We start from the raw sequence: 25,905 nt of genomic DNA on the forward strand, positions 1-25,905 counted from the left end.
CTATTTTAACTTATTTTAGGGGGGGAGGACGACGAAGACTGAATCACTGTCGGATCAGACAGATATATTATGCACCTGTATGGATTTAAGAGAAGCCACATATAGTGGAACAGTGATAGGAGGTAAGATTTGAACTATTGACCTTTCACCCTACCAAGACTTAAAGTGTTTGATGATGGCCAAAAACTTTCTACATGTCTAACATGGAATTTTCTTGACATGGAGTAGAGTAGACGGTGACGATTGACCAAAAAAGAAGCGGAATTTCCTCAACCCACAAAAAAATTAAAAAAAAAAAGAAAGGAAGGTGAAAGTTACCTCAAGAACTGAAATTTTCAAGAATGCTTACTAGCTTAGGTGCTAGAGCCTCATCTTTGCCCCCTGCAACAACAATTCAACAAACAAGCAATGTTGTTAGGTTGAAATTTAAAATTTTGTTTTCAATAATTGTTTTTGTTTTATTAGACCTGCCCATGGCCCTTAGACAAATAAAATCGTTTGGAATAACGGGATTAGAACTGCTTTTAATGCAGGGCTCGTCTAAGTTGTGGTTGGAACTTGGAAGCTTGCAGCTAGGAATATTAAAAAAGAAGCATGTTAATTCTGGCACTAATTAACAGTTACTATTTGTTCGAAGGCTTGGGACAAGCAGGATCGCACATCATGATAAAGCTAGCTATATATGAGAACTTGTCTAACAGTAATTAATCCCAGTTAATTAATGATGATCAAGATTAGATGGGCTTTCTCTTCCTGTTAGAGTAGGGCAATATTAGTGGTATTGTTTGTTTAACTTTTTTTTTTAATTTTTAAAAGGTAGTTTACAATGTAAGTAAAAATTGTATGATGCTCTTTGTTTTATGTTTAATCGAATTCAGTCAATTTTCTTGCAGAATTTTAACTCTTAGCGTTGATTTTGCTTAGATTAAATCACAAACTGGGTTCCTTTCCATGGTTTGGGTAGAATTTCTTTCCATTATACCCTAATAAATTTAGTTTGATGATTGTTTTTGAAAATCAATACCATTTATAATATATTTCATCATTTGTGTTAGTTATAATTTTTATGAATTGACTAAGAATTGCCATCTGATTAATCATTATATATTTTATCACAATTTTAGTCTATTTTTTTACCATTCAAATGTTTCGTAATTGAATGCCAAGATATTCTCAAAAGAAATATCATTTTTTTGGTATATTGATCTAGAGATTAAAAAAAATAATGACATAATCGGATAATATTATAGAATTATACTAATTTAGATATAAATAAATGGAGAGACCAATGAAGAGAAATTCAATGGAAGGATACTAACCTGGTTAAATGGATTTAGAATGCTACTCTTAACATTTTACTATTACTATTTAATCAGACAATATGAGTTACTTTAGAGAATATAAGTGTGGTTTTTATTGAATTGTTCTCCTTCTTACTAGTGAACTTCAACAAAACCTTATCAAGGAGAATTTTAGTTCCTTATTGACAAGGCATTGGATCTCTTGGACAGGCGCAGGTTTTCTTTTCTGTCTTTTTTTCCTCTATTGTTTTAAGTTTAACATATTTCGACCTTTTTACCCCCTAACATAATCTTGTTTAACCTTCTCACATTTTTCTACTGCAAGGCATGATTATAAATGAACAAACATGAACTACGGACAAGCTTTCCGACTGCAGTTGGATCTTTTGTATCACCGTCCAATGCAAAATTCAGCGTCAATCCCACTTATCACGTAAGAATAAAAGGAACTTAAATAAATAACATATAATAAGTTAAATAAATAGGACACTTGACATTAATATAAAAGTAGCATTGAGTTGTCATCGAAAAAATAGCACTGAAGATCCCATGTGTTCTGATCCGACTGACTGCTTTTGATATTTAAGTCAATTACGCAGGCCAGCTAAAGCCATGATTTCTTCGAGCAGGTGATCGAATTAATTTCGTAATGTCAAACAATCCCATCCCAACTCCCAAGTAGCATATAGCATCATAGCTAATTTCCATGCACACAATTGGCAGCAAAACATTATGCTTGCGGCCTTTGGTCATGAGACCGCAAGAGGTTAAAATGCCCCTTGGAGCTTTTTTACAACCTTAGCCTGCAAAATAATCAAATGGGACAGATCCTTTCCGGGATTATCATACATATATATATATATATATATATCGGCAGTTAAGCTTCGCCTGCAGCTTATTCTTAATTTTCCAATCTGCTAACGATGATCTAGAGCTTCCATAGTTGACTGCCTACCACAGTTGTGTCGAAGAAAAGAAAAGTGCCTCTAAACAGTTAATACATAAGCTGCCGCCGAGGCAACAATGTGATCAATGACATAAATACAATAAGCAAATCGAAAGTGAAGCACGAAAGCTCATGTGCTGTCCAAATGGAAGCAATCAAGAAAGTCCTATCATTAACTAGGAAAAGGCATAAAAGCCAAATCTTGTAGCAGTACTTTCTTTTCTCATTCATTCTTGTATTCAAATCAAGTGCAAGATTCTTGTGATAGATTTGGTGAACTTGTCAAAGCATTAAAAGTGCTGATTCAGGACAGATTGAACACAAGAATACTATATAATATGACAATTCTTAATCTCATTCGATTGTTCATATCAATATCAAAGTTTAGAAGACGTCATAGAACTAGAGCATGTCGTTTTAACTTTTTAACTTTTCCCTTCTGCCTTTCTCTCTTGTGTAATCTTTACGGGCTTCTTCCTAGAAAAGATCTCAAAAATATAGTAGCAAGAAAAAGTCATTACCCCAGTGGGAACTGGGAAGAGGAATAAAAACGTAAAAAACAATACATGAGGCTGAAACTGAAGAGAAGAGGACACCATACATCATTAAAAACCAACCCCAACCTATCAAAGAAAACATATAAATAGATGACTCCTCTTAGTCACTATTGCCATAATTAATCGCTTATCCAAAGTTCCATTCCCTCCCAAATCCAAATTCACAAGAGTCGATACAACGCCCAAAAAAATGGGGAATGGAACTAAAATTCCACTCTCATTTCTCTTGATTCTTGCTCTATTTTTCCCCTCAGCACCACAGATCACTGCAGCTAGTTACCCAATTAACGTCTGGCCTAAACCCACAACTTTCTCCTGGCGACAACCTCAACTAACCTTACTTTCTCCGAACTTCAGCATCCTATTCCCCGCAAATCCCTATCTCAAGCCAGCTGTCAGTCGTTATTTTAACCAAATCTTCAGTGAACACTACACTCCATTGGTGGTTCCACATCTCAATGTGACGACATCAGCCCCTCTTGCATGCCTCAGCATCGGAGTCACTGACCTCTCCGCGCAGTTAGCTCACGGCGTCAACGAGTCCTACGCACTTACAGTTCCCTCTCCTTCTGAATCCACAACAGCCACCTTAACTGCCGAAACCGTATGGGGAGCGATGCGCGGGCTGGAAACATTTTCTCAGCTGGTTTTTGGGAACCCACCCAGAGTGGCTTCTGGGCTGTACATCTCCGACCAACCATTGTATACTTATAGAGGGGTGATGTTGGATACTTCGAGGAATTACTTTACTGTTGGGGATTTGAAGAGGTTGATCAAGACAATGAGCATGAATAAGCTGAACGTCTTTCATTGGCATATAACGGATTCGCATTCGTTTCCCTTGGTTTTGCCGTCCGAGTCGGTGCTGGCTGAGAAAGGAGCCTATGGAGAGAAAATGAAGTACACACCAGAGGACGTGAAGGCCCTGGTGGAGTTCGGAATGCAATATGGAGTTCGAGTTGTGCCTGAGATTGACATGCCTGGTTAGTCAACTTGTCTTTATTTGAAGTCTTCCTTTGAGTATACCTTTGCAAACAAGTTGTTTGATCCAACGTTAATTGTTTATTGGAGTACTACCTCGAGTACATCAGGGTATACGTAAATTGTTTTCCTTATCTTTTTGGGTTTAGGAAAGTTGATTATGTACGTGAGAGTCCATATTCCAATGTGATGAATTTGAATACTATTGCACTATATTGCTTTAAATGCCCTGCCAGGCTGCCACACCAGCTAACATGTGTCCTTGAACGTTGAAGTATCTAATATTTAGGGTAAAAAACAAAAAAACTCCGTGGTAAATCTAATACACAAAAAAATCTCCCATGATTTTAAAATATACAACACGACATTTCATACTTTGAACTAAATTGTAAAGGTGATGGAATCCGTTAAACTTAACGGAAATGGATGAAATGACCAAAATGCCCGGATATAATTAAGCAAAAGACAGCTTAAAAAAATCATTTGTTTTATTCTCTAAAGAGAGAGAATTGAGGGTTAAGGGGTAGAATAGATATATTTGATAAAAATTAGGCATACAAATTTTTTTTTAGGTTCCAATAAGTCATTTCCGTTAAGTTTAACAGATTCCATCACTTTTACAATTTAGTTCAAAGCATAAGGTGTTGTGTTGTATATTTTAAAATCATAGGGGGCTTTTCTATGTATTAGGCTTACCATAAGGGTTTTTTTTTTGTTTTTTACCCTAATATTTATCATCCTTACATGATGTAACACAGATTGTAATGAATATTCAGCAATGGTTATTTAACGATTCGTTACAACTTTGGGATTAGGGGAGGTATCTATTACTCCTCTGCTAATGCTATAGATTCAAAGGTACTACGATAGCTAATTTTTTTTTTTTTTTTTAATAAAAGGCAGAACTAGAGACAGAGGGTGAGATTCGACTCCAAACTCTGCCGAGCCCGATCCTTGCTCTGAATAGTTATTGAGTATTAGATTACAGATTACGTAAATAACATAGTAGTAAGTGAATTGACCATTAGGGATCATCGAGGTTTTTGTTTGTGCGTAAAATAACAAAAGAAAGAGAAGGATGAGGTTGCATGCTTGAGGTTTGTGTAACTTGGGATTTTGCCTTTGGACTATGTCATATTACTGGCATGAAAAGAACATAGAAAATGTTGCTGGCATTCTGCATTATACTCTTTTCTGCATCTTTTACCGAGTGTTCTTTCTCCAAATGTAATACACGGAGCTTGATAGAGCCAATTTTCATCACAATTTTGTCCTAGTTATATCCCGACCAGTTTAGAGAAGCTCATTCAACCAATCATCGCCACCGCACCCCATATTTTTGCATGTAGTGCCACCTGTACTTGAACATTGTTTCCAAACAAGTTCCTCTAGATAGAAGAACACATTTTTTCCCATGGAGTTTTTGACCATGTTAGAAATAGCAAGCCTATCGTGGTTACTGGTATCAGATGATCAGAATTTGTGGCTTACATAGCCGCATACGATTAATATTATGGATTTAGCTACTTAAGTAGCTCATTATCCGTATTGAGTTTGGCTTGAATCTAATGGTCTCCGGTGACATTGCAGGCAAGAAGTAATATGACTAGAGTTGCCCAGTTTCTAGTGAGCTTTTCATTTTCTAAGCTTTGAGCATGATTACTTCTTATCTATATTATGTGAATCACTCAAATCACTGTAAATATGCTAGAATAACGTTAAAAATTTAATTGATTAACAAAAGATCCTCGAGCCGAGTTTCAGTTTTCACGATTAAAGCTTATGCAATAAAGCCACATTTTGTCCAACATGACAATTATCAATGTATATTTTGCAGCACATACTGGATCATGGGCAGAAGCATACCCTGAGATTGTAACATGCGCAAACATGTTTTGGTCGCCAGCTGGATCTAATCCGTTAGCTGCTGAACCAGGAACCGGTCAACTGAATCCCTTAAACCCCAACACCTATGAAATAGCAAAAAATGTCATAGATGATGCGATAAATATATTTCCAGATTCATTCTATCATGGAGGAGCTGATGAGGTCAATGCTAACTGTTGGAAAACAGACAAAGACATTCAAGCTTTCCTTGCTAAGAATGGGACACTCAGCCTGCTTCTTGAATTGTTTGTTAATTCTACCTTGCCTTACATCTTATCCAAGAACCGTACTGTGGTTTATTGGGAGGATGTTTTGTTGAGCTCCGACATCAATGTTTCTGCTTCATTGCTTCCAAAAGAGAATATCATTTTACAGACATGGAACAACGGACCAAACAACACTAAAAGGCTTGTTGAAGCTGGTTATCGGGTAATTGTTTCATCTGCAGACTATTACTACTTGGATTGTGGGCATGGCGATTTTACGGGAAATAACAGTCTATATAACCAACCACCAGGTACTGATCTTGGTAATGGAGGTTCATGGTGCGGGCCATTCAAAACATGGCAGTCTATCTACAACTATGATATAACATATGGCCTGAACGAAGAGGAGGCCAAGTTGGTATTAGGAGGAGAGGTAGCACTGTGGACTGAACAAGCAGATTCGACAGTTATGGACCCTCGGTTCTGGCCTAGAACTTCAGCAATGGCTGAAACATTGTGGTCTGGAAACCGCGATGAAACAGGAATGAAGAGGTATGCAGAAGCTACCGATAGGTTGAATGAATGGAGGAACAGAATGGTGGCCAGAGGAATAGCTGCTGAACCAATTCAGCCTCTTTGGTGCATCAGAAACCCGGGGATGTGCAACACAGTTCAGTGATTTATAATTAGTTGATTTTTGTTTTGTGTGTCCAGCTTCATGTTTCATTTTAAGAGTGTTTGCAATTAGTCATTTCTGTCGTGCACATCTGCAACTTTTTCCACCCATATTGTTTACTTGAAATTCTGGAACACTCGTTAACTCAAGCTGAGATACTTGAGCGGTGCTTGCATTTTCTACACAATGAATTCTGTTTTCGCCACAATCACCAATCAATTGGAGTATTATCTACTGAAAAGATTGTTACTTATGCTGTCTCACCATATTGACGCCAATGCAACGGCCAACATAATTGTTTTGAATGAAAATAGTGAAAATATAATGCCAATGTAGAAGCTTCAGGAGTATTCTTGTGGAAATATCCTAGCTTTAAGTTTGTCCAAAATCAATTTTGAAATGAACTTGCTCCCAAATCCAAGTCACAAGATGGTAAAGATTCAGTATGAACTGATCTTTTCTCGATTAAAACTAGAGTATTAGTGTATACACTCTCATTGTATATAAAATTGACCCTTAAAATTAGGTTCCTATTAATTAATGCCAGAGCAAATTTGTTTTACATGACAAATTTAGACTCCCAAGACAAATAGTTCATCCCACTAGTTTTCCACGGTTCTCAACCTCTCCCTCCAAATAGTCTCGTGCTCATCTGATCATCCTTAACGGCTTAACCTGCTCTGATCCCCCGCTGCCGGTCTTCTAAGTTTCATCTCCAGCCCACAAACTCCATTAGATACCTAATTGTAGCCTCAGGCAAACCAAGGCGGCCTAGATACATTCTGCAAAGAAAGAGGCTGAACATGTGTCAAATCGAGTATGGTAATTCTTTTTTTTTTTTTAAAGTGAAAAATTAGTTTGAGAACTAAATTGGTTAAACAAGAAAAAAAAACCTTTAAGGACAAAATTGTTGAAGTGTAAAAGTTCAGGGACCAAATTGACGAATTTTTCAACGTTTTTTTTTTATTTATATTATCCCTAATTTTTACGAGGATTATAGAAGAGTCCACTTAAAAGACGGCAGGAGTTGTTGCAGAATTAGATGCAACGTCTACAATTGTATTAGTTTATAGCTTGAAAGGAAAAAAAATGCGGCATTAACTTAATTTTCATGTATTAGATTTAGAAAGTATTTGACAATGTCAAAATTAGGAATTAGTTTCATTAGTACCATCTAAGCAATCTAGTTGAGGAAGAATACTAAAATAAGAGGTCTTAAGCTCCCAGGTTTTAATTCTCTAATTTATTTTGTATAAGAAAACAAAAACTAAAAAAGCCGCAGTAATCAGTAAGAGTACATCTGGGGAAAGAGGCAACACATCTCATTCTGCTTTTTATTTTTTTAAAAGTTAATTTCTAGAATGTGTTCAAGATTTATCAAATGGTTCTGAGTATTAAAACGTTGAGTAATGCAGACTGAACACAAAAGTTTCTCATACTATATGTGAAAGTTTCTTAATTGTTTACAATCGTTCAAGATAATAGTATAAATCTTCAGAAAATATCCAAATAAACTAGTGGTCAACTTTGCTTATAACTAGACCATTTTTTGGACATTATCCCTCTCCTCTCTCCGATTCCCACATCTTGAATTTTGTTGAAAAGTTTCTTAATTGTTTACAATCGTTCAAACTAATAGCACATATCTTCACAAAATATCCAAATAAACTAGCAGTCAACTTTGCGTATTACTAGACCATTATTCAAACATTATCCCTCCCCTCTCTTCCCATTCCCATGTCCGAATTTTGTCTAGTATGTGTCCTTTAAACAATGTTTTTCAGAGCCGGACCAGACCGGCCAGTTCGATCGTTTGGACCGTGAATCGGACATACCATCGGTCCGGTTTAGTATCAAATTCGAAAGTTAATGAAAAACCGCTAGAAACCAGTCGAACCGTATGAATTGCTAAAATCCGTACAAATCGTAACCCGACGGTTTTTAAATTTTCAAACAAAATGTCAAGCTCAAATTCAAACCTGGGTCTCCATGTTCACATAAGACAATCTTACCACTAGACCACAGTCATAGGACAAGTTCAGTTTGTCCTGAGAATTCTACTTAACTTGACTAAAAAATAGATTAAAAAAATGAAACCCTAACATTAAGAAAAGAAACAGCATACGCACTTTTCTTTCAATCCATCACTTTCTTGGCTTCAGGCTTCTAGGCCAACGGCTCCTCCAGTTCTCCTCTTGAATTTTTTTTTTCAATTTTTTCTTCTTAACCCTTTCAAACCCAAATATCCACAACAAGATTTTCTCAAGCCTTCACCGTTATTATCAAGCTATCATCTTTAGCAGATTGTAGACAAGTTGGAAATTTCAACTTTCACAAGATATTTGAGACTTGAGCTTTTCCTGTTTTTCATCATCTTGGTAAGTTTAATTTTTCCCTTTTCAAGGTTTTTGTTTTCTATATTATTATCTTTAGCCGATTTTTTTGCATTTTCTTCTTTTTTCCCCCAATTTTCATCCATTTCCCCTAATTTTTATTTTATTTTTATTTCATTAATTAAGGATGAAATTATGAATCATTAATTATTTTGCAATCATATTTGGAGAAGCTATTTTTTGGATGAAGTATCAAATTAATAAAATTAGACATGGATGAAGTATCAAATTAATAAATTTTGTATCAATGATTGTTCTGTTTTTTCTATGCTGTTTATTGTGTTTTTATTGCTTTTTCTATGCTGAAGTAATTAGTCTACCAAATGCTCATTCATCTTGAATTTTATAGGTTTCACTGAAGCAACAAATTAAAGACATGTTAAAGTTGATTTGTGAAAGTTGTTCAAACAAAAGCTTAAAAAAAAAGTGCCAAATCGGATCACATGTTTGTATGTCTTGGTAAATTCGTAAATGGTAACCTCAGGATCCCATCAATTAACCATTTATTTACACTTGTCGCTAGGGTCTTTAGAACCATTAAATTTATTGGCACAAAATCAACTGTATCTCAATTGATGTTTAGTAGCAATTTATTTTTTATGTCTTTAGTTGTATCTTTGTTTTTCAAAATTGTTTGGTTTTTTTTTTTTTTTTGAGTTTGAGCAATTAGATTTATATTTTTATAATAAAATTTTAACTTTTTCAGATTAAGTTGATGAAATTGTGAAGGTGGTGTTGTTGCTTATCATGCCATCGATGGAAGTTTGTTATTCAAATGGTTTGTCTTGAATATGAGTTGGACTCTTTTAGGGACTTTTTTAAGAATTGTAAAAGAATTTCAATATTTATTTTTATTTATTTTTGTGTTTTTATTTGTGATAATTGGTGAACATTTGGATTGTATCTATTTATGTTTGTAATGAATTTATGAAAACTTGTGGTGAATTATGATATTTTAATTATGTTTATCATTCCAGATTTTATGTATAACTCTTAGGAAATTTGTTATTATCTCAACTTAAATTTAGTTATATTGGTGAATGCATTTTAGAAACTTAAGTTATCAATAATCATGTTAAATTGTACATTAGCCGTCAAGTTCAAGTGTAGAATGAAGACTTGTGAAGTACTTAACACTAAAGTTGCAAACAAAAAAAAAAAAGCAGAAAATTGATGAACTGGCCGGTCGGACCGCGAACCGGCCCCCTCTCCGGTTCACTGACCGGTCCGAGTTTAAAAACTTGCCTTTAAAAGGAAGGAAGCCAAAACAATCCGAAGGGAGCAAAAATTTTTTTCAACATCAATTAATTTAGTTGACAAGGACGGATTAGTTCATCACAAAAAATCATGTATCTCTCACTATCGATGTAAGAATTGTATCGATAGACGATTTATAAAAATTTCCACAAATAATCTCTGATTCTGAGGCATAACCTAACCTCTGTATATAATCTATGATTTGGAGGCATATCTTGTGGTTGATTGACGTGGAATCCACCAAAGCTTTTCCTTGAAAAAAAAGGAAAAACCAAAAAGTCATCACTGTGGAAGAACGACACAAGCAAAGCGACAAATAAAATGGTTGCAATTGGCAATCATTTGTTACTCTTACTCGCTTACTGTAAGAGTTCCCAATTCCACTCCATTAAAGAGAACCCATAAATAGGAGAATCACTATTACTACTATTACTTATCATCCCTTATCAGCAGTTCCATTTTCCTTCTTAAATTCCAACCAAAAGGGGCTGCTGAATCGCCCAATAAATGGGTGCTGCAATTGGTATTCCCCTCACATTTCTCCTCATTCTTGCATTCTTCATCACCTTATCCCCTCAAATCTCAGCCGTCAGTTACCCCATTAACGTTTGGCCTAAGCCAACAGCCTTCTCATGGCCCCAACCTCAAATAACCTTACTTTCTCCGAACTTCAAAATCCATTTTCCTTTAAACCCATATCTTCATCAAGCTGCCAACCGATACCGTAACCAATTCATCAAAGAACACTACAACCCATTAGTGGTTCCACATCTCAATCTGACTTCATCACCCCCGTTAAAATCCCTCACCATCACAGTCACTGACGACTCTGCACCGTTAACTCACGGCGTCAATGAATCCTACACCCTCACTATTCCATCGCCCTACCAATCGACGACGGCCACCTTGACGGCAGAAACAGTATGGGGCGCGATGCGCGGGCTGGAGACGTTTTCTCAGCTGATTTTCGGCAACCCGTCAAGATTGGCTTGCGATTTGTATATCCACGATGAACCCTTGTTTCCTCATCGAGGGGTGATGTTGGATACTTCAAGAAACTTCTATGGTGTGTCGGATTTGCAGAGATTGATCAGGGCTTTGAGTATGAATAAGTTGAATGTTTTTCACTGGCACATAACGGACTCGCAGTCGTTTCCTCTGGTGCTGCCGTCGGAGCCGGAGCTGGCCGGAAAGGGAGCCTACGGAGAGGAGATGAAGTACTCGCCGGAGGATGTGAAGAGGGTGGTGGAATTTGGAATGAGATATGGAGTCAGAGTTGTGCCCGAGATTGATATGCCCGGTGAGTCAGTCAACTAGCTAGTGGTCTTTCTTGAAGTCTTCCTTCGACAGGGTATTTTTATATGAAAAATGATTAAAAATTTTTAATTTGATTTCTAGGTTCAAAAATAGAATACTTTAGTATTGAAAGTATAATATTCTTCTTACTTTTTTAGTTTCTAAAATATAAATATTTTTTTGGTCTCATTTTAGTCTCTAAAGGCATAAAATTTGTCTCAATTAAATATAATATCTGTCTCATCCCTATCAACGATTTTATTTAGGTGTGACATATTTTATATTTTAGGGAATAAAAGTCCTGTTTTTGAAGTTTAAAAACCAAAATGAGAATCTGAATATAATTGGAGGGTGCAAAGTGAAATTGAACCACTTTAGTTGCATAATCCTCTTTGGTTTTGTACGCTTAATCAGTTTTCTTTAATTGTTAAAGCAGTATAAAGTCCTGATACCGGTCATATGGCAGTGGCATAGTGCAAATGTTTTACTAGCTTTTTCGCTCAGTACTAAAAACGGCCTACGAATTCTCGCTTTATAACATTTGAGAGGTAGGTCGCTTTATATTGTACTTCTTCTTGTTGCAAGAACTTCCCTTTTAGATCAAGGGGCTAATATTGGAATGGGCTTGTAGGCGATCACTTTCCTGTTCTACCCCAACCTAACTTCACTTGCCATGGAAATTTGCCAATGATATTAGCAAAATTGTGCATATTCTGCAAACAGTGCACACGGGGTATCATAAAGTTGTCCTTTATGGGGTATTATAGAGCAATAGCACGGCTGTTTCTGCAATGACTGGAATGAAGTCTAGCAAGATGACAACTAGTGATGTAAATGAAGTTGATATCTGCAAAGCTTCACGTGTAAAACACATGAACTTCGATAACATTGATCTCCTTTCTGTTCTTTGATATAAGAATTTGGACAAGCAATCACGGAAAGAGGGATTCCTGAGTAATATAAGTTTAGAGAGGATACCAATACATAGATACTTATAATCAGCTAGCTACCAATTTAAAGATGTACCTATTCCTCTGTATGCTAGATTAGTATAGGATTCATAGTTTTTCCATCCTTCACTAATTAATTTTGACTTTTTTCATCCCAAAGTTAAAACTGCAATGATAGTCAAATCTTTTAGGTTCAATTCCAGCAGAAAGTGGCTTTTGAAATTGATATTGTTACTAGTCCATGACAGGGATAGTACACAGAAGTTTGGGGACTATAAGATGAATGAAACTTTTAGTATGTATGGACAAAATGAACTTAGTAGCTTAGAGGATGAAACTGTGTGAACATTGAAAGCTTGTTGATAAAAAGCTGCGTCAAGCTGAATATCAAGTTTGGCACTTAAAGACTAGGTAGTAAAACTGAATTTGCCCAACATGACTTTGATTTTTCGTATCTTGCAGCACACACTGGATCATGGGCTTTAGCATACCCTGATATTGTAACTTGTGCAAACATGATGTGGTGGCCTGCTGGAGTAGATTGGACTGATCACTTGGCAGTTGAACCGGGAACTGGCCAGCTAAATCCCCTAAGCCCCAACACCTACAAAGTGGCCAAAAATGTCATCCATGACGCGATCTCCATGTTTCCAGATTCATACTATCATGGAGGAGCTGATGAGATCGCACCAAATTGTTGGATAACTGACCCAGAAATTCAAGCTTTTGTTGCTAAGAATGGGACTCTCAGCCGGCTTCTGGAAATGTTTGTTGATTCAACCTTGCGTTATATCATCTCCCTAAATCGAACAGTGGTCTACTGGGAGGACGTTCTGTTGGATGCCAATGTCAATGTTTCTCCTTCATTGCTTCCCCCAGAGAATGTCATTTTCCAAACGTGGAACAACGGACCAAGCAACACTAAGAAGCTCACTGAAGCTGGTTACCGGGTTATTGTGTCATCCGCAGACTACTACTACTTGGATTGTGGGCACGGAGGGTGGGTCGGAAATGATACTCGATATGACCAGCCACCTGGTACTGACATGGGGAATGGAGGTTCCTGGTGTGCACCATTTAAAACATGGCAAACTATCTACAACTACGATATCACCTATGGACTAAATGAGTCAGCAGCTAATTTGGTATTAGGAGGAGAGGTAGCATTATGGTCCGAACAAGCAGATTCCACTGTTTTGGACTCTCGGATCTGGCCTAGAGCATCAGCAATGGCTGAAGCATTATGGTCCGGTAACCGGGATGCAACAGGAAGGAAGAGGTATGCAGAAGCTACAGATAGGTTGAATGAATGGAGGAACAGAATGGTGACTAGAGGAATAGCTGCAGAACCAATTCAGCCTCTTTGGTGCATTAGAAACCCGGGCATGTGCAATACAGTTCATCCATTTTTAGCTAGTTAATTGATTTGCCTCTTCAGCTTCATTGGTTCAATTGCTAATCTGTAAGCTGTAAACACTTCTACTGATAAATTCAAATATTTCAACATTCATAGTACGAAATTGAGAGATCCTTGGGCATTCTATAAAAATTCATGAATACATGCCTTGTGGATAAATTTTGCTCTTGCTGCATAACATCAACTATTTCCTTTTAGTTCCTTGTATTGTTGTGCAAGGCCAATGCAGCTTCCTTTCAAGTCATTGGCAGCAAAATTGTGCTATGTTAGGGTACAATCCTTGCAGATTTCTTTGCATGAATTAAATTGGCCGTGTACAAAATCTAGATAAACAAAAAGAAAATCCAAGGAAAATGCAATGATGTAACGAGCATCAACACAGTATTAGCTGCTAAGCCCAAAATGAATTGTAAAAGTAGGCTACAATTCAACCAAAAAAAAAAGAAGAAGTGTACTACAATTAAGCTTTAAATCTGCAGCCTTTTTAATCTTTTATTCACTTTTAGACTTGGTAGAAAAAGAACTTGTGCTTTGTACAGAATAAATAAACTAAAGTAAATGATAAACCTTTATGTTCATATATTCGTCATGAAAATATGTTAATAGCCGTATAAATATTTTAAACGCTTTTAAATTTCATATTTTGATGGTGTCCTAAACTAAAAATGGACTTATGAGGGTGTAAGTATCAGTAAAATTGAACAACATTGCATATTCGTATTTTCTCTATGATCATTTGGTTGTCTGATGATCTTTCGTATCTTCCCATGATGTGAAATTTTGATTGCCTAATCTGTTGATTTCTGATAAGTGTACTTCATTGCGTTGTATCTTTTAGTCAGTTCATTGATATCTTGAAGATATATATATGGTTCTCTCCTTGTCGGTCTTAGGATAGAACATCGCTGAAATCAAAATGTATCGAGTTGCACAAGCATCGGAGTTTCTAGTGATCACCGGAATTTTTGTCAATGACATAAAGATTACAAAGAAAGCGATTATCTGGCCATTCCAGAAATGTAGCGTCATTGATGTTGCCCCTGTAAACTACACCTTCAAAGTCAATGCAATGAGTGCCGAGAAGCTAGCCTTCTTTCTCCCTGCTGTTTTCACCATAGGTCCAAAAGTTGAGGATCATGAGAGCCTCGTTAAGTATGCCAAGCTTCTTTCTCATCAGCAGCGCGATTCCCATGATGTCAAGGAACTTGTTAAAGGTGTCATTGAGGGAGAAACTCGAGTTCTTGCTGCTTCGATGATTATGGGAGAAATCTTTCGAGGCACCAAAGATTTCAAGCGGGAGGTGTTTGAGAAGGTTCAGTTGGAACTGAACCAGTTTGGACTTCTGATTTACAATGCTAACATCCAGCAACTAGTTGATGTTCCAGGACATGAGTATTTCTCCTACTTGGGGCAGAAAACTCAAATGGAGGCTGCAAATCAGGCAAAGATTGATATTGCTGAAGCGAAGATGAAAGGTGAAATAGGAGCCAAGGAAAGGCAAGGACTGACGCTTCAAAATGCTGCCAAAATTGATGCCGAGACAAAGATAATATCTACGCAAAGGGAAGGTGAGAGGAGAAAGCAGGAGATCATGGTGAAGTTCCAATTGAAGATCTATGAGAATCAGAAGGAGGCTGATGTTGCTGAGGCAAATGCTCAGCTAGCAACCAAGAAGGCTGCGGCCTGCGTGGGCTCGTCAGGCAAAGTTGGCTGAGGTAGAGGCTGAAAAGAGTGTAGCCATACGGGAGGCAAAGTTGCAGAAGGAAGTTGAGAGGAAGAATGCATTGGCCAAGACTGAGCAGCTTAAGGCCCAATATCTCAGCAAAGCGAGCGTGGACTATGATATTAAGGTACTTTAATTACTATAGTTTCATTCCCTGCAATGACATTCATTCAATCATTAAGTCTGAACTTCTACTCCTTCCGTGCTGTTAAAATTTGGAAATCAGAAAACAGGACAATTCTTTGAGTTTCCAAATCTCCTTCTATTCTAAAGAGAAATAACTGCAGCCCATCAGTCGGTTTTCTGTCTTGCTTTTAACTCAAACAGATTCAAAATGAATCTCTTTTTGCTCATATGAATGAAAAAAACTCTCCATCCCTTGAACCTCATTTATTTCCTTACTCCCTTGATAACGTCAATCATGATTGCAATCTTTGTTCTTTGCCTCTATCTCATATGATTGATCCCATGGTACACATTTTGCAAGCATTACTGCAACAATTATCGTTTTGTACATGTCCTTACAACCAGATGATCATATTTCAAAGTAAATGGAGTTGAGTCCACTTTTTGAACCATGTGATGCTTTCAGATCATCTGAAGCTTTCCAGATTTAACACTCTTAATTTTTTTTTGCATATGTCGTGTTGATGTCTCTATGCGGATCATTGATTGCCAGTACCTATAAAAAATATAGGTTCAAGAGGCGAATTCAGATCTCTACATGAAACAAAAGGCAGCTGAAGCAGTCCTCTTACGAGAAAGAAAGAGCTGCTGAGGCTCAAAGAGTAGCAGCAGAAGCTCAACTTTACGCAAGGCAACAAGCCGCAGAAGCCGAACTTTATGCAAAAAGAAAAGAAGCTGAAGCAATGGTGGCACAGGCAGAAGCTCAAGGAGCTTATATCCGAACATCACTTGGTGGAAACTACAATGCGTTGAGAGATTATTTGATGATTGATGGTGGTATGTTCAAGGACATTGCCAAAATCAATGCCGAAGCTATCCGTGGACTGCAACCAAAGATCAGCGTCTGGTCAAATGGTGGAGAACCCATAGATGGAGCAGGAACAGGAAATGCAGCCATGAAAGAGATAGCATCATTTTACCGGGCCTTGCCACCCTTGCTTAAGACCGTGCATGAACAAACTGGCATGTCGCCTCCAGCTTGGATGGGCAGTCTCCCCAGTTCTAGTGCCAGCCAGCCAGCAAATTAGTAATCAAAACAATATCTAGTATTAAGACTTCACCAACTAGTCTACTAAATTGCACTAATCTAACCTTGGTTTATATTTTCAGTAGACATTCTCTTAGCTCTATTCTTTTTCTCCTAAGGTAGACTGCTCTTTGATCTTGGCTTTTATAATAGCTTTTGTTTGTTGTGCGTTAGCTTTTGCTTGTTTTCAAATCGCTCATCCCTGTTCTCTATTGATGCTGAATCTTTGTTCTCGTTTAGATTAAAAGAAATTAAAATGATTACATTCTGTCTGAGGCTTTCAATGGTCTATGCAAAAAGTATCTGGAACGTTATTTCGTGAGGGTATTAGATCAAAGAGCAAGGAGGTAAAACTTCAGGTATGGAGGCTGCAAATTCAGCTGGTAATAATCATTAGTTGATGACTAATTATATATTCGATGCTTGATTTAGGGGTATACTATAGATTTCAGTTGTTTTCAATGTCATATTGTGAATAAGCGTTGTCTAATTTCTTCTCCATGGGAAGTTGGATAAAATTTTCAATCTCTGTGATTTGCAAGTTTTCGAAGACAGCAAGCACATTTGAACTACAGGTGAATAAGAGTGGTGAAACAAGGCCGGAGAATGCTTTGCATGACAGTGATTTTAGCTTACTGCTGTTGTTCCATGATATCTATCATCCCCTTTAGTAGTTCTTGAAAAAGGTTTATATCTCAAGTGAGCTTCAATTTGGACAAAAAGAAAGAAAGAAAGAAAGAAAATTCTCTTTATGGTTTCAAAATTTATACATAAAAAGGTAATAGAAACGGTCCTCTACAACACAATTGAAATGTCAAGATTATCCACATTTAGAAACAAAAATGACTGAAATTGCTAAGATATATAAAGTTAATTTGTGTGACATCTTAGCCCCTTATGGTTTTCGTGCTTTATCATATAACCTCCTTGTGGTTTTCAAAATCTATGCATAATCTCCATGTGATTAATAAATAAATTCTATCTTAATATAGGGGTAATTTTAACATTTTAATCGACTCCATTATGAAATACAAATTTTATCATTTGACACTTAAGTCTAAACTAAGATGAGGTTAAGTATAATTTTTAAAACTATAGAAGGGTTTTGTAGAAAGATACTAAATTACAAGGAGGTAAATTGTAATTTATCCAAAAAAAACATGGTTGGTCTATTGTAACATGTTCATGGTTACCAATGATCCAATCATTTACCCATTTATTCTTCTAAGAAATAAAATTATTCCAGCCACAATTAGATAATTAGACTCAAGTCAGGTGATCAAGTACGGAATATCATTATATATTATACACACCACACGTGATTTCCATTTGCAGCCTCTCTTCTGGGTCTTGGATCAAGTTCGGAACTTCGGATCCAATTATTCAAATATTGGTATGTAGTAATAAAAAGCATTCTTCAAATGGGTGACCCAATTCAAAGTTACCTCAAATTCGCCAAGTGACTATGCTGTGTGGGATGGCAATTGGGGTGGGTATCTATGACGGACAAATGGGGCAGGGGGGAATTTTTTCCCCCGTTTAGAAATGGAGCAGGGGGTGGGGCCCGCCACCTGTTTAAAAAAATTAATAAATATATAAATATATATGTATATAATATTTAACTTAATTAGTTACAAACTTATAATAATTATATAATTAGTTATATGTATTATATGTTATATATTGTATATGTAATATAATTGATTTTATCAATTGTACTAATAATTATACATGTCTACTAATATAAATTATTAATTAGTTATAATAATTTACTAATATATTTTTACTAAATTCTTAATTATACTTGACACAATAACACTTTTTTTTTTCAAAAAAAAATAATAATGATTTAGTGATTGTATTTGTATCAAAAGTGAAAACTTAACTATTTTAGTTGTATTTGTTTCGTCATATTAGATTGCATTCAAATAGTTTTTATTTGATTGTTTTTATGAGTTTCAATTATGAAATTACAATGAATAATAACTTTATGATGGGTTAATATTTTAGTATTTAATTATTTGTTAAAATTTAATTATAATAAAATTATACAACAATTTTTTATTAGTTCGATGGGGCAGGACAGGGGGCAAGGCGGGGACAGGAGAAATTAATGGACAGCGAGACCCGGGGCGGGGGAACCCGTTGCCTGCGGTTCCGTGATGGTAATTGTTTTTTTTTTTTAGTGTAAATGAGAGGGATCGAATCGGGATTTTTCACTTACGCTGTCTCCCACCGAATCATACAATCAATTCATCCCTCGGTTACCATCATGGCATGCAACATTATGTAACACAAAGAAAAAGAGATTAAAAAAATGTTAAACTGAGGTGATGTGAATTTGATATTAACTCGTAAACTTATAAAAAGCATTGCTTAGGGTCCATGTTTTAGGTATAATTCTGATCTTTTTAACTTTTTGAAACACCCATCTTTTCTACTAATATTTGTAAAACTCACAGCAGTTTTTAGATAGTTTTCTACCTGTCTCTTTATTTATGCATGGCAGGCGCAATTATTTGAATAATTTACTTTTCAAGAATAGCTAGTTAGAATTATCATTATTATTGTTACTACTACGGTACAGCGGTACTACCACTTGGGCACATAATTTAGACTTCAAAAACTGCTTGTAAATTTTTTTTTGACAAGGCAATTCTTTGTTTGAAAAGCTAATTTTTGTTTATATTTTCATGAACATATTTTTCAATCACCTTTTTATTTCACATACATCAAATCACTACAGTAAATTTTTTTTTAACAAAAACTTCAGAAACTAGCAAACAAATGAGATCTTATTTTTCGACCACACAATGATTATTTTTATCTTACACTTGAATTGGATGTTAGGTGTTGATTATTAGTATCCTTCATTTGACTTCATATCATACTTGTTTCGTAACACCACAAACGAGTATGGACAGATTTTTCCGACTTACTGCCATTGCTTTTTAATTTAAATATCTTATTCAGTATTGTCTATTGGGACCATTGCATGTCCTATTGTCAAACATCTCTATCATGGCTATACACATAGAAATTACATCACATATGTAATTTATAAGAAATTCGTATTGGTTCCATGTCTCTACTCTCTTGTTGTAAAACTGCCGTAATAGTTTCGAATGCTTCCTAAAACTTTTGGTCCTAAAATATGCCAAGTAAACAAATATTAATATATCAGACATAGCCTCTTTCTTCTTGGAACATTGGTAGTGGGCAGTGATAAAGTTAAACATTGGAGGCAGTTTATTTTAATCCAATTTAATTAACAACTTAATGAGATTATTAGTCTGAATTTTTCATACCTACTTTGAAAGAGACTAGTTCGTGTTCGGACTGCTAAAAGAACAGCACTAGATTAGATTTCTGAGTGTTAGATTATAAAAGGGTAAATTTCTTTTTATCTTCTGTGATTTTACATAACAATAGATGACCCCTCTAAGATTTTGAAATAGTCACATAATTTCTTTGTGATTTTACATAAAGTGAAAAATGGATAGAATACACAACCAGTTTTCGATCCACGTAACCCCCTTATGTTTTGTATAAATATCAACTTTACTCCCCTGTAAATTTTTGTATTTATCCACTTAATCTCCTTATACTTTTATACAAGGTGGTTAAACCGTCGATTGATTTAGCATTTACAAAAGGGCACTATTGATATTTCAACTAACAACATTTCATAGGCTATTTTCGTCAAATTTTCACTTTACATAAAATCATAGGGAAGTGAAGTGGATATTTTGAAACGTTTGGGGGTCACGTGACAATAGATAAAATCAGATGACTATCAGAAATGACGATTGAAGTGCTGATTGCTTATGGTTGTCCAAACAAATGCAGAATTTCAGAAGTTATATAAGTAATATGATCATGATTTTATGACATAGTGGGATGGTGGGAGTAGTGATAACAAAAAAAAAAAAAGAATGATGAAATGAAGTTTGCAGATTTATTTAAGGATACCTCAGGGTTTTCATTAAGTATGATAAAGATAGAACTTTTAAATTCAATACAAGGTACAAAATTAACTTTATTTGATTTTAGCCTATACTTTACAACCTTACACAATTAAAAGTCAAAAAATTTGTGCGTGAAAAGAGATTTGACATGCAAGGAAAAATCATGAAAACAAAAGACGAGCTTGCAGGCAAACGAAAATAAAAAGAAATGAAACATCAGATCACAATGTCTCAAATTTAAAGATCTAAATATTCGAGACTTGATTAAAAGGTGTGCAACGAGTAATACTTGGTATAACTAATATATGGCTAACTTATCATTTTAATATACTATTTATTTATGTTTGGTTTTCCTTACATTTAGATAATTACTAGATTTAATTTCATATTTTCCAAATTTTAATATTTAAAACCTAACTTAATGAATATTCATTGAACACCCAGTTAAGCAAATACGTTAATAATTAATGAATTAAATGGGATTCCTCTCAATAGTTTCATGTACCCCACAAATTAAGTTCTTGATTGAATTGTGTGTTTTCATAGAAAAATACTTTGGATGCATTTTTTACTCACTTTTTTACGTCACACGTGTCACAGCGTTATAATATATTTTTCTATAAAAACTTTAAAAATTTACAATCTAAACAAGGCCAAAGGTTGCCACGTGAAAACATGAAATGATCTAACACCTTTTTGCAGTAAAATAAATCATAGAGATTTTTTGAAAGGCTAATTACCACGTAATACAAAACTTGTATATCACCTTTACATGGAACCAGACCAAATACATAGAGAGCTCTTCTCTACTGTCATCTATCAACATTGTCTGGTTACAGAGCCAACACTATTCCATTCCCTCCTATACCCCCCAAAAAATGGGGAATGGAATTAGAAGTCCCATCTCATTTCTCATCCTTCTTGCTTTACTATTCCCCTTGACCCTTCAAATCTCAGCCGTTAATTACCCGATCAACGTCTGGCCTAAACCGACAACCTTCTCATGGCCCAAACCTCAAATAGCCTTACTTTCTCCGAAGTTCGAAATCCATTTCCCTTCAAACCCATACCTCCATGGCGCTGCCAAACGCTACTCTCAACTACTCATTCAAGAACAATACCACCCACTGGTAGCCCCGCCTCTCAATCTGCCGGACTCACCCGCACTCCAATCGCTGATCATCACCGTGACTGACAAATCAGCGCAGCTAACTCACGGCGTTGACGAGTCCTACACCCTCGTTATTCCCTCACCATCTCAAAGTACTGCGGCCGCCATATCGGCCCAAACAATATGGGGAGCTATGCGCGGGCTGGAAACATTTTCTCAGCTGGTGTATGGGAAGCCATCAAGAGTGGCTTGTGATTTGTATATCTATGATGAACCCTTGTTTCCTCATAGAGGAGTGATGTTGGATACCTCAAGAAACTTTTATGGGGTGGCTGATTTGTTGAGGTTGATCAAGGCCATGAGTATGAATAAGCTGAATGTTTTGCATTGGCATATAACGGACTCGCAGTCGTTTCCCTTGGTGTTGCCGTCGGAGCCGGAGCTGGCCGAGAAAGGAGCCTATGGGGAGGTGATGAAGTACTCGCCGGAAGATGTCAAAAATGTGGTGGAATTTGGTATGGAATATGGGGTCAGAATTGTTCCCGAGATTGACATGCCCGGTGAGTTGTCTACTTACATACGTTTCTTTCCGAATTATGATTTCATTGTCCAAATTATTTGGTTGGTCCTCAAACTATTTAGTCACTACGCTTTTAACGCTCCAACTATTATTTGTATATTTTTAGCTCTCCAAACTCCTAAAAGCATCCGTTTGGATTGGCTATTTTTTTAAAAATAAGTTTTTCAAATACAATATTATAGTAATACACAATAATTCAAAAAATATTTTATCTATACAATATATGAAATATTTTAAAAATTTTATAGTAAAAATTTTTCATATTATAGTAAAATTTTTCAAAAATACTCCTAAAAACAACTAATTCAAACGAAGCAAGTTCTGACCCTATGTCCATTCAAGCTTTTAAAACCAACGGAAACTACACCGTGCACAATATACAAGCAAAAATCTACTCATAACTAGCAAGTTTCATAGAAATCTAAGTCCAGATTTGGAATCTACATGAAAAGCAAAGTCTAAAAATGTAATTTAATTTAAATTTGATAGCACTAAAATAATGATCAATTACTGGTCAACAACAATCAATGGTCGTTAATGTATTTGGAGGATTGAAGATGGTGAAAATTATGCCACTTTGAGGAAGATTTTATCGGGAATAATGATTGAAATTGATTGAAGGGCTAGAAATATATGTTTTTAGACATAAGAGGGCTAAAAATATACAAATAATAGTTAAAGGGCTGAAAGTGTACAAGATCAATAACTTGAGGGCCAAAGGGACTTTTTGCCCTTTCAAAATTGAATAGATGCTATCTCTGTCACTATATGTAACATGTAACTGTATTTGCTAGCGTAAAAAAGCATTTATATCGTTAATGAAGTGTAAACAAGTCGGATGGAGTTGAGTAAAGTTGACTATAATTGCATATTAATCTTGACTACACAATAGCATATATATTAACAAATATAAATACATGTCACTTGATATCAATTAGAGGTTGGATTTTAGATTTGCATACTTCTACACCCGCTAATATATATATCATCAGTGTAAGAAATACTATTTGTCTTATAATTACTGAGCTTGAACTTGACTAAAAGTTAACAGTGCTGATCACAACAGCATAATCCAGCTTTCAAGCACACTTAATATTTTAGAATTAATATGTAACTGGAGCTTAACAGGAAAGGACTCCCGAATATTTGAAGAAAATGAAAATAGAAAGCTTAACAAGGTTAAGCCCAAGATCTCTTTTTTTTTTTTTTTTTAATTGTGCGAATTACTTGTGAAGCACTGTTGCACTTAATTATAAATTTGGTTTGCTATATTGATTACTTCCATAATTCTTTAACTCTTTTGATCCAACGGTGGTACTAAGTTTCTTCTAGTTAGGTTCATGGGTATGGTGAGGTTGTTTGTTTTACATTGGCGTGGATTGAAAGAATGAATAAGAAAGAGTGCTTGATATGTATGTAATAACCTAGAATCTATTAGGTTAAGTTTTTAGGTTAAAATTGGCTTTTGACTTATATATTAGACATCTTTCAGTTACTCTCCTCCTGTCCTCCCTCTGCTATTGTCTCCCTTAGGATAGAAATACCATTTGTCACCAATTGTAAAATATTTAATAAATTTACTAGAGCCAAAGTCAAAACAACGTTCAAATTGCATTCTATATTTTCCGGCTATAAATCGGGCCATGAAATCGGGCATGAATTTGAAGAAAAGCTTTATAGCAACTCTCTACTCCCGTGTTAAAAGTTTTTTGCAGATGCATATGGTTACTGATATATTTTTAAGGGACATTGAATGCAACTTAGTTTTTAGGTTGTTAACTTGATCAACTCCTTTGGCGAGAGTACCATGCAATGAAACCAGGGTATGCTAGACTTACATTTCGTTAGGTTCCTGAATTAAGTTTCTTGAAGCCAATCTCAATATGGTCATTTCGAGATTCATTATGCAGCAAAGACACTTGTCTTCCATACATGACTGCAAATTATGTAATTTGCAGGACACACTGCCTCATGGGCAGAAGCTCACCCTGACATTGTAGCTTGTACAAACATGTTTTGGTGGCCTGCTGGAGCAGATTTGTCGAGCCGAATAGCCCATGAGCCCGCAACCGGTCAACTGAATCCCTTGGCCTCCAATACCTACAAAGTAGTCCAAAATATCATCAAAGATGTAGCCACTATGTTTCCAGATTCATTTTTTCATGGAGGAGCTGATGAGGTCACCACAAATTGCTGGAAATCTGACAAATCCATCCAAGCTTTCCTTGCCAAGAATGGAACTCTGAGCCAGCTTCTAGAAATGTTTATTACTTCTACCTTGCCTTACGTCATCTCCCAAAATCGCACAGTCGTCTACTGGGAGGATGTTCTATTGGATGCCAATGTCAGTGTGGCTGCTTCACTACTTCCCCAGGAGAATGTCATTTTACAGACATGGAACAATGGGCCGAACAACACGAAAAAGCTTGCTCAAGCTGGTTATCGAGTTATCGTGTCATCAGCCGAGTTTTACTACTTGGATTGTGGGCACGGAGGGTGGGTTGGAAATGACAGCCGGTATAACCAGCCACCGGGTACTGATCTTGGTAAGGGAGGTTCCTGGTGTGGGCCATTTAAAACATGGCAAACCATCTATAACTATGATATCACGTATGGACTAAATGAGGATGAGGCTAAGTTGGTCATAGGAGGAGAAGTAGCATTATGGTCAGAACAAGCAGACCCAACAGTTATGGACCCTAGAATTTGGCCTAGAGCTTCAGCAATGGCGGAAACATTGTGGTCTGGGAACCGGGATGAAACAGGAATGAAGAGGTATGCAGAAGCCACAGATAGATTGAATGAATGGAGGAACAGAATGGTGACCAGAGGGATTGGTGCTGAACCCATTCAGCCTCTTTGGTGCATTAGAAATCCGGGCATGTGCAACACAGTTCAGCCATATGTACCTAATTGAATATTCTGTGTCCAATATTCATTTTGGTTATCCCCTGTTTCCTCTGTTTCGTATTACTCTGAGGCAGCTTTGCTATCTGTTACTTTTGTATTGCTTATATATATGCAGGTTTCTTGTTATTTCATATTAAAAACATTTGAACTTTTGATAAATAGGTTGGATTTTTTTTGGTTAATGGTTTCAAAACAATCACTCAAACTTATTGATCATGGAGAGATGTATTATACAGGATAACTATTGTTTGGTATGAATTTCAGGTGCTAATAATTGCTCCTCAAGTGTTTTATGCATTGTAAATCAGATATTTCCTTGCATGTCTATCTTGGAAAATTAGTGAACTTTATACGGCCCATACCGAGATGCATGGTTTAAAGTCTCGGCTGAGTCGTCTCGAGACCGTCACTGGAATGGATCCCTCAGATACGATACCGGGACGAGATAATTCTAAGATACTTGACTTGCGGAAATCTCGGCTGAGTCATCGAGAACTCGGTTGAGAAATCTCCAATACGGATAGTCTTGGCCG

The 25,905-nt window shown here is 36.1% G+C and overlaps 3 protein-coding genes and 1 pseudogene across 4 annotated transcripts; all 4 read left to right on the forward strand.

The window, feature by feature from the left end:
• The first annotated feature begins 2,930 nt into the window (after window positions 1-2,930).
• Window positions 2,931-6,729, forward strand: LOC113755910 (beta-hexosaminidase 2-like). 2 transcript variants are annotated; one of them, XM_027299770.1, is made up of 3 exons: window positions 2,931-3,787; window positions 4,689-4,703; window positions 5,623-6,729. In XM_027299770.1, exons 1-3 carry the CDS (start codon window positions 2,995-2,997, stop codon window positions 6,555-6,557), a joined length of 1,743 nt encoding a protein of 580 aa, XP_027155571.1. In that variant the 5' UTR covers window positions 2,931-2,994; the 3' UTR covers window positions 6,558-6,729. The 2 variants fall into 2 exon arrangements, with proteins under 2 accessions (XP_027155571.1, XP_027155572.1); XM_027299771.1 differs by lacking the exon at window positions 4,689-4,703.
• Window positions 6,730-10,614: 3,885 nt separating this feature from the next.
• Window positions 10,615-14,064, forward strand: LOC113755912 (beta-hexosaminidase 2-like). The gene is made up of 2 exons (XM_027299773.1): window positions 10,615-11,504; window positions 12,913-14,064. The coding sequence occupies exons 1-2, from the start codon at window positions 10,712-10,714 to the stop codon at window positions 13,869-13,871; spliced, it is 1,752 nt and encodes a 583-aa protein (XP_027155574.1). The 5' UTR covers window positions 10,615-10,711; the 3' UTR covers window positions 13,872-14,064.
• A 719-nt stretch (window positions 14,065-14,783) lies between these two features.
• Window positions 14,784-16,804, forward strand: LOC113755909 (annotated as a pseudogene).
• A 4,715-nt stretch (window positions 16,805-21,519) lies between these two features.
• Window positions 21,520-25,630, forward strand: LOC113755907 (beta-hexosaminidase 2-like). Its single transcript, XM_027299768.1, has 2 exons — window positions 21,520-22,442; window positions 24,421-25,630. The coding sequence occupies exons 1-2, from the start codon at window positions 21,650-21,652 to the stop codon at window positions 25,377-25,379; spliced, it is 1,752 nt and encodes a 583-aa protein (XP_027155569.1). The 5' UTR covers window positions 21,520-21,649; the 3' UTR covers window positions 25,380-25,630.
• Window positions 25,631-25,905: the final 275 nt, after the last annotated feature.

The sequence above is a fragment of the Coffea eugenioides genome, unplaced genomic scaffold (genome assembly GCF_003713205.1).
Source record: "Coffea eugenioides isolate CCC68of unplaced genomic scaffold, Ceug_1.0 ScVebR1_1843;HRSCAF=2772, whole genome shotgun sequence".
Classification (NCBI taxonomy): domain Eukaryota; kingdom Viridiplantae; phylum Streptophyta; class Magnoliopsida; order Gentianales; family Rubiaceae; genus Coffea; species Coffea eugenioides.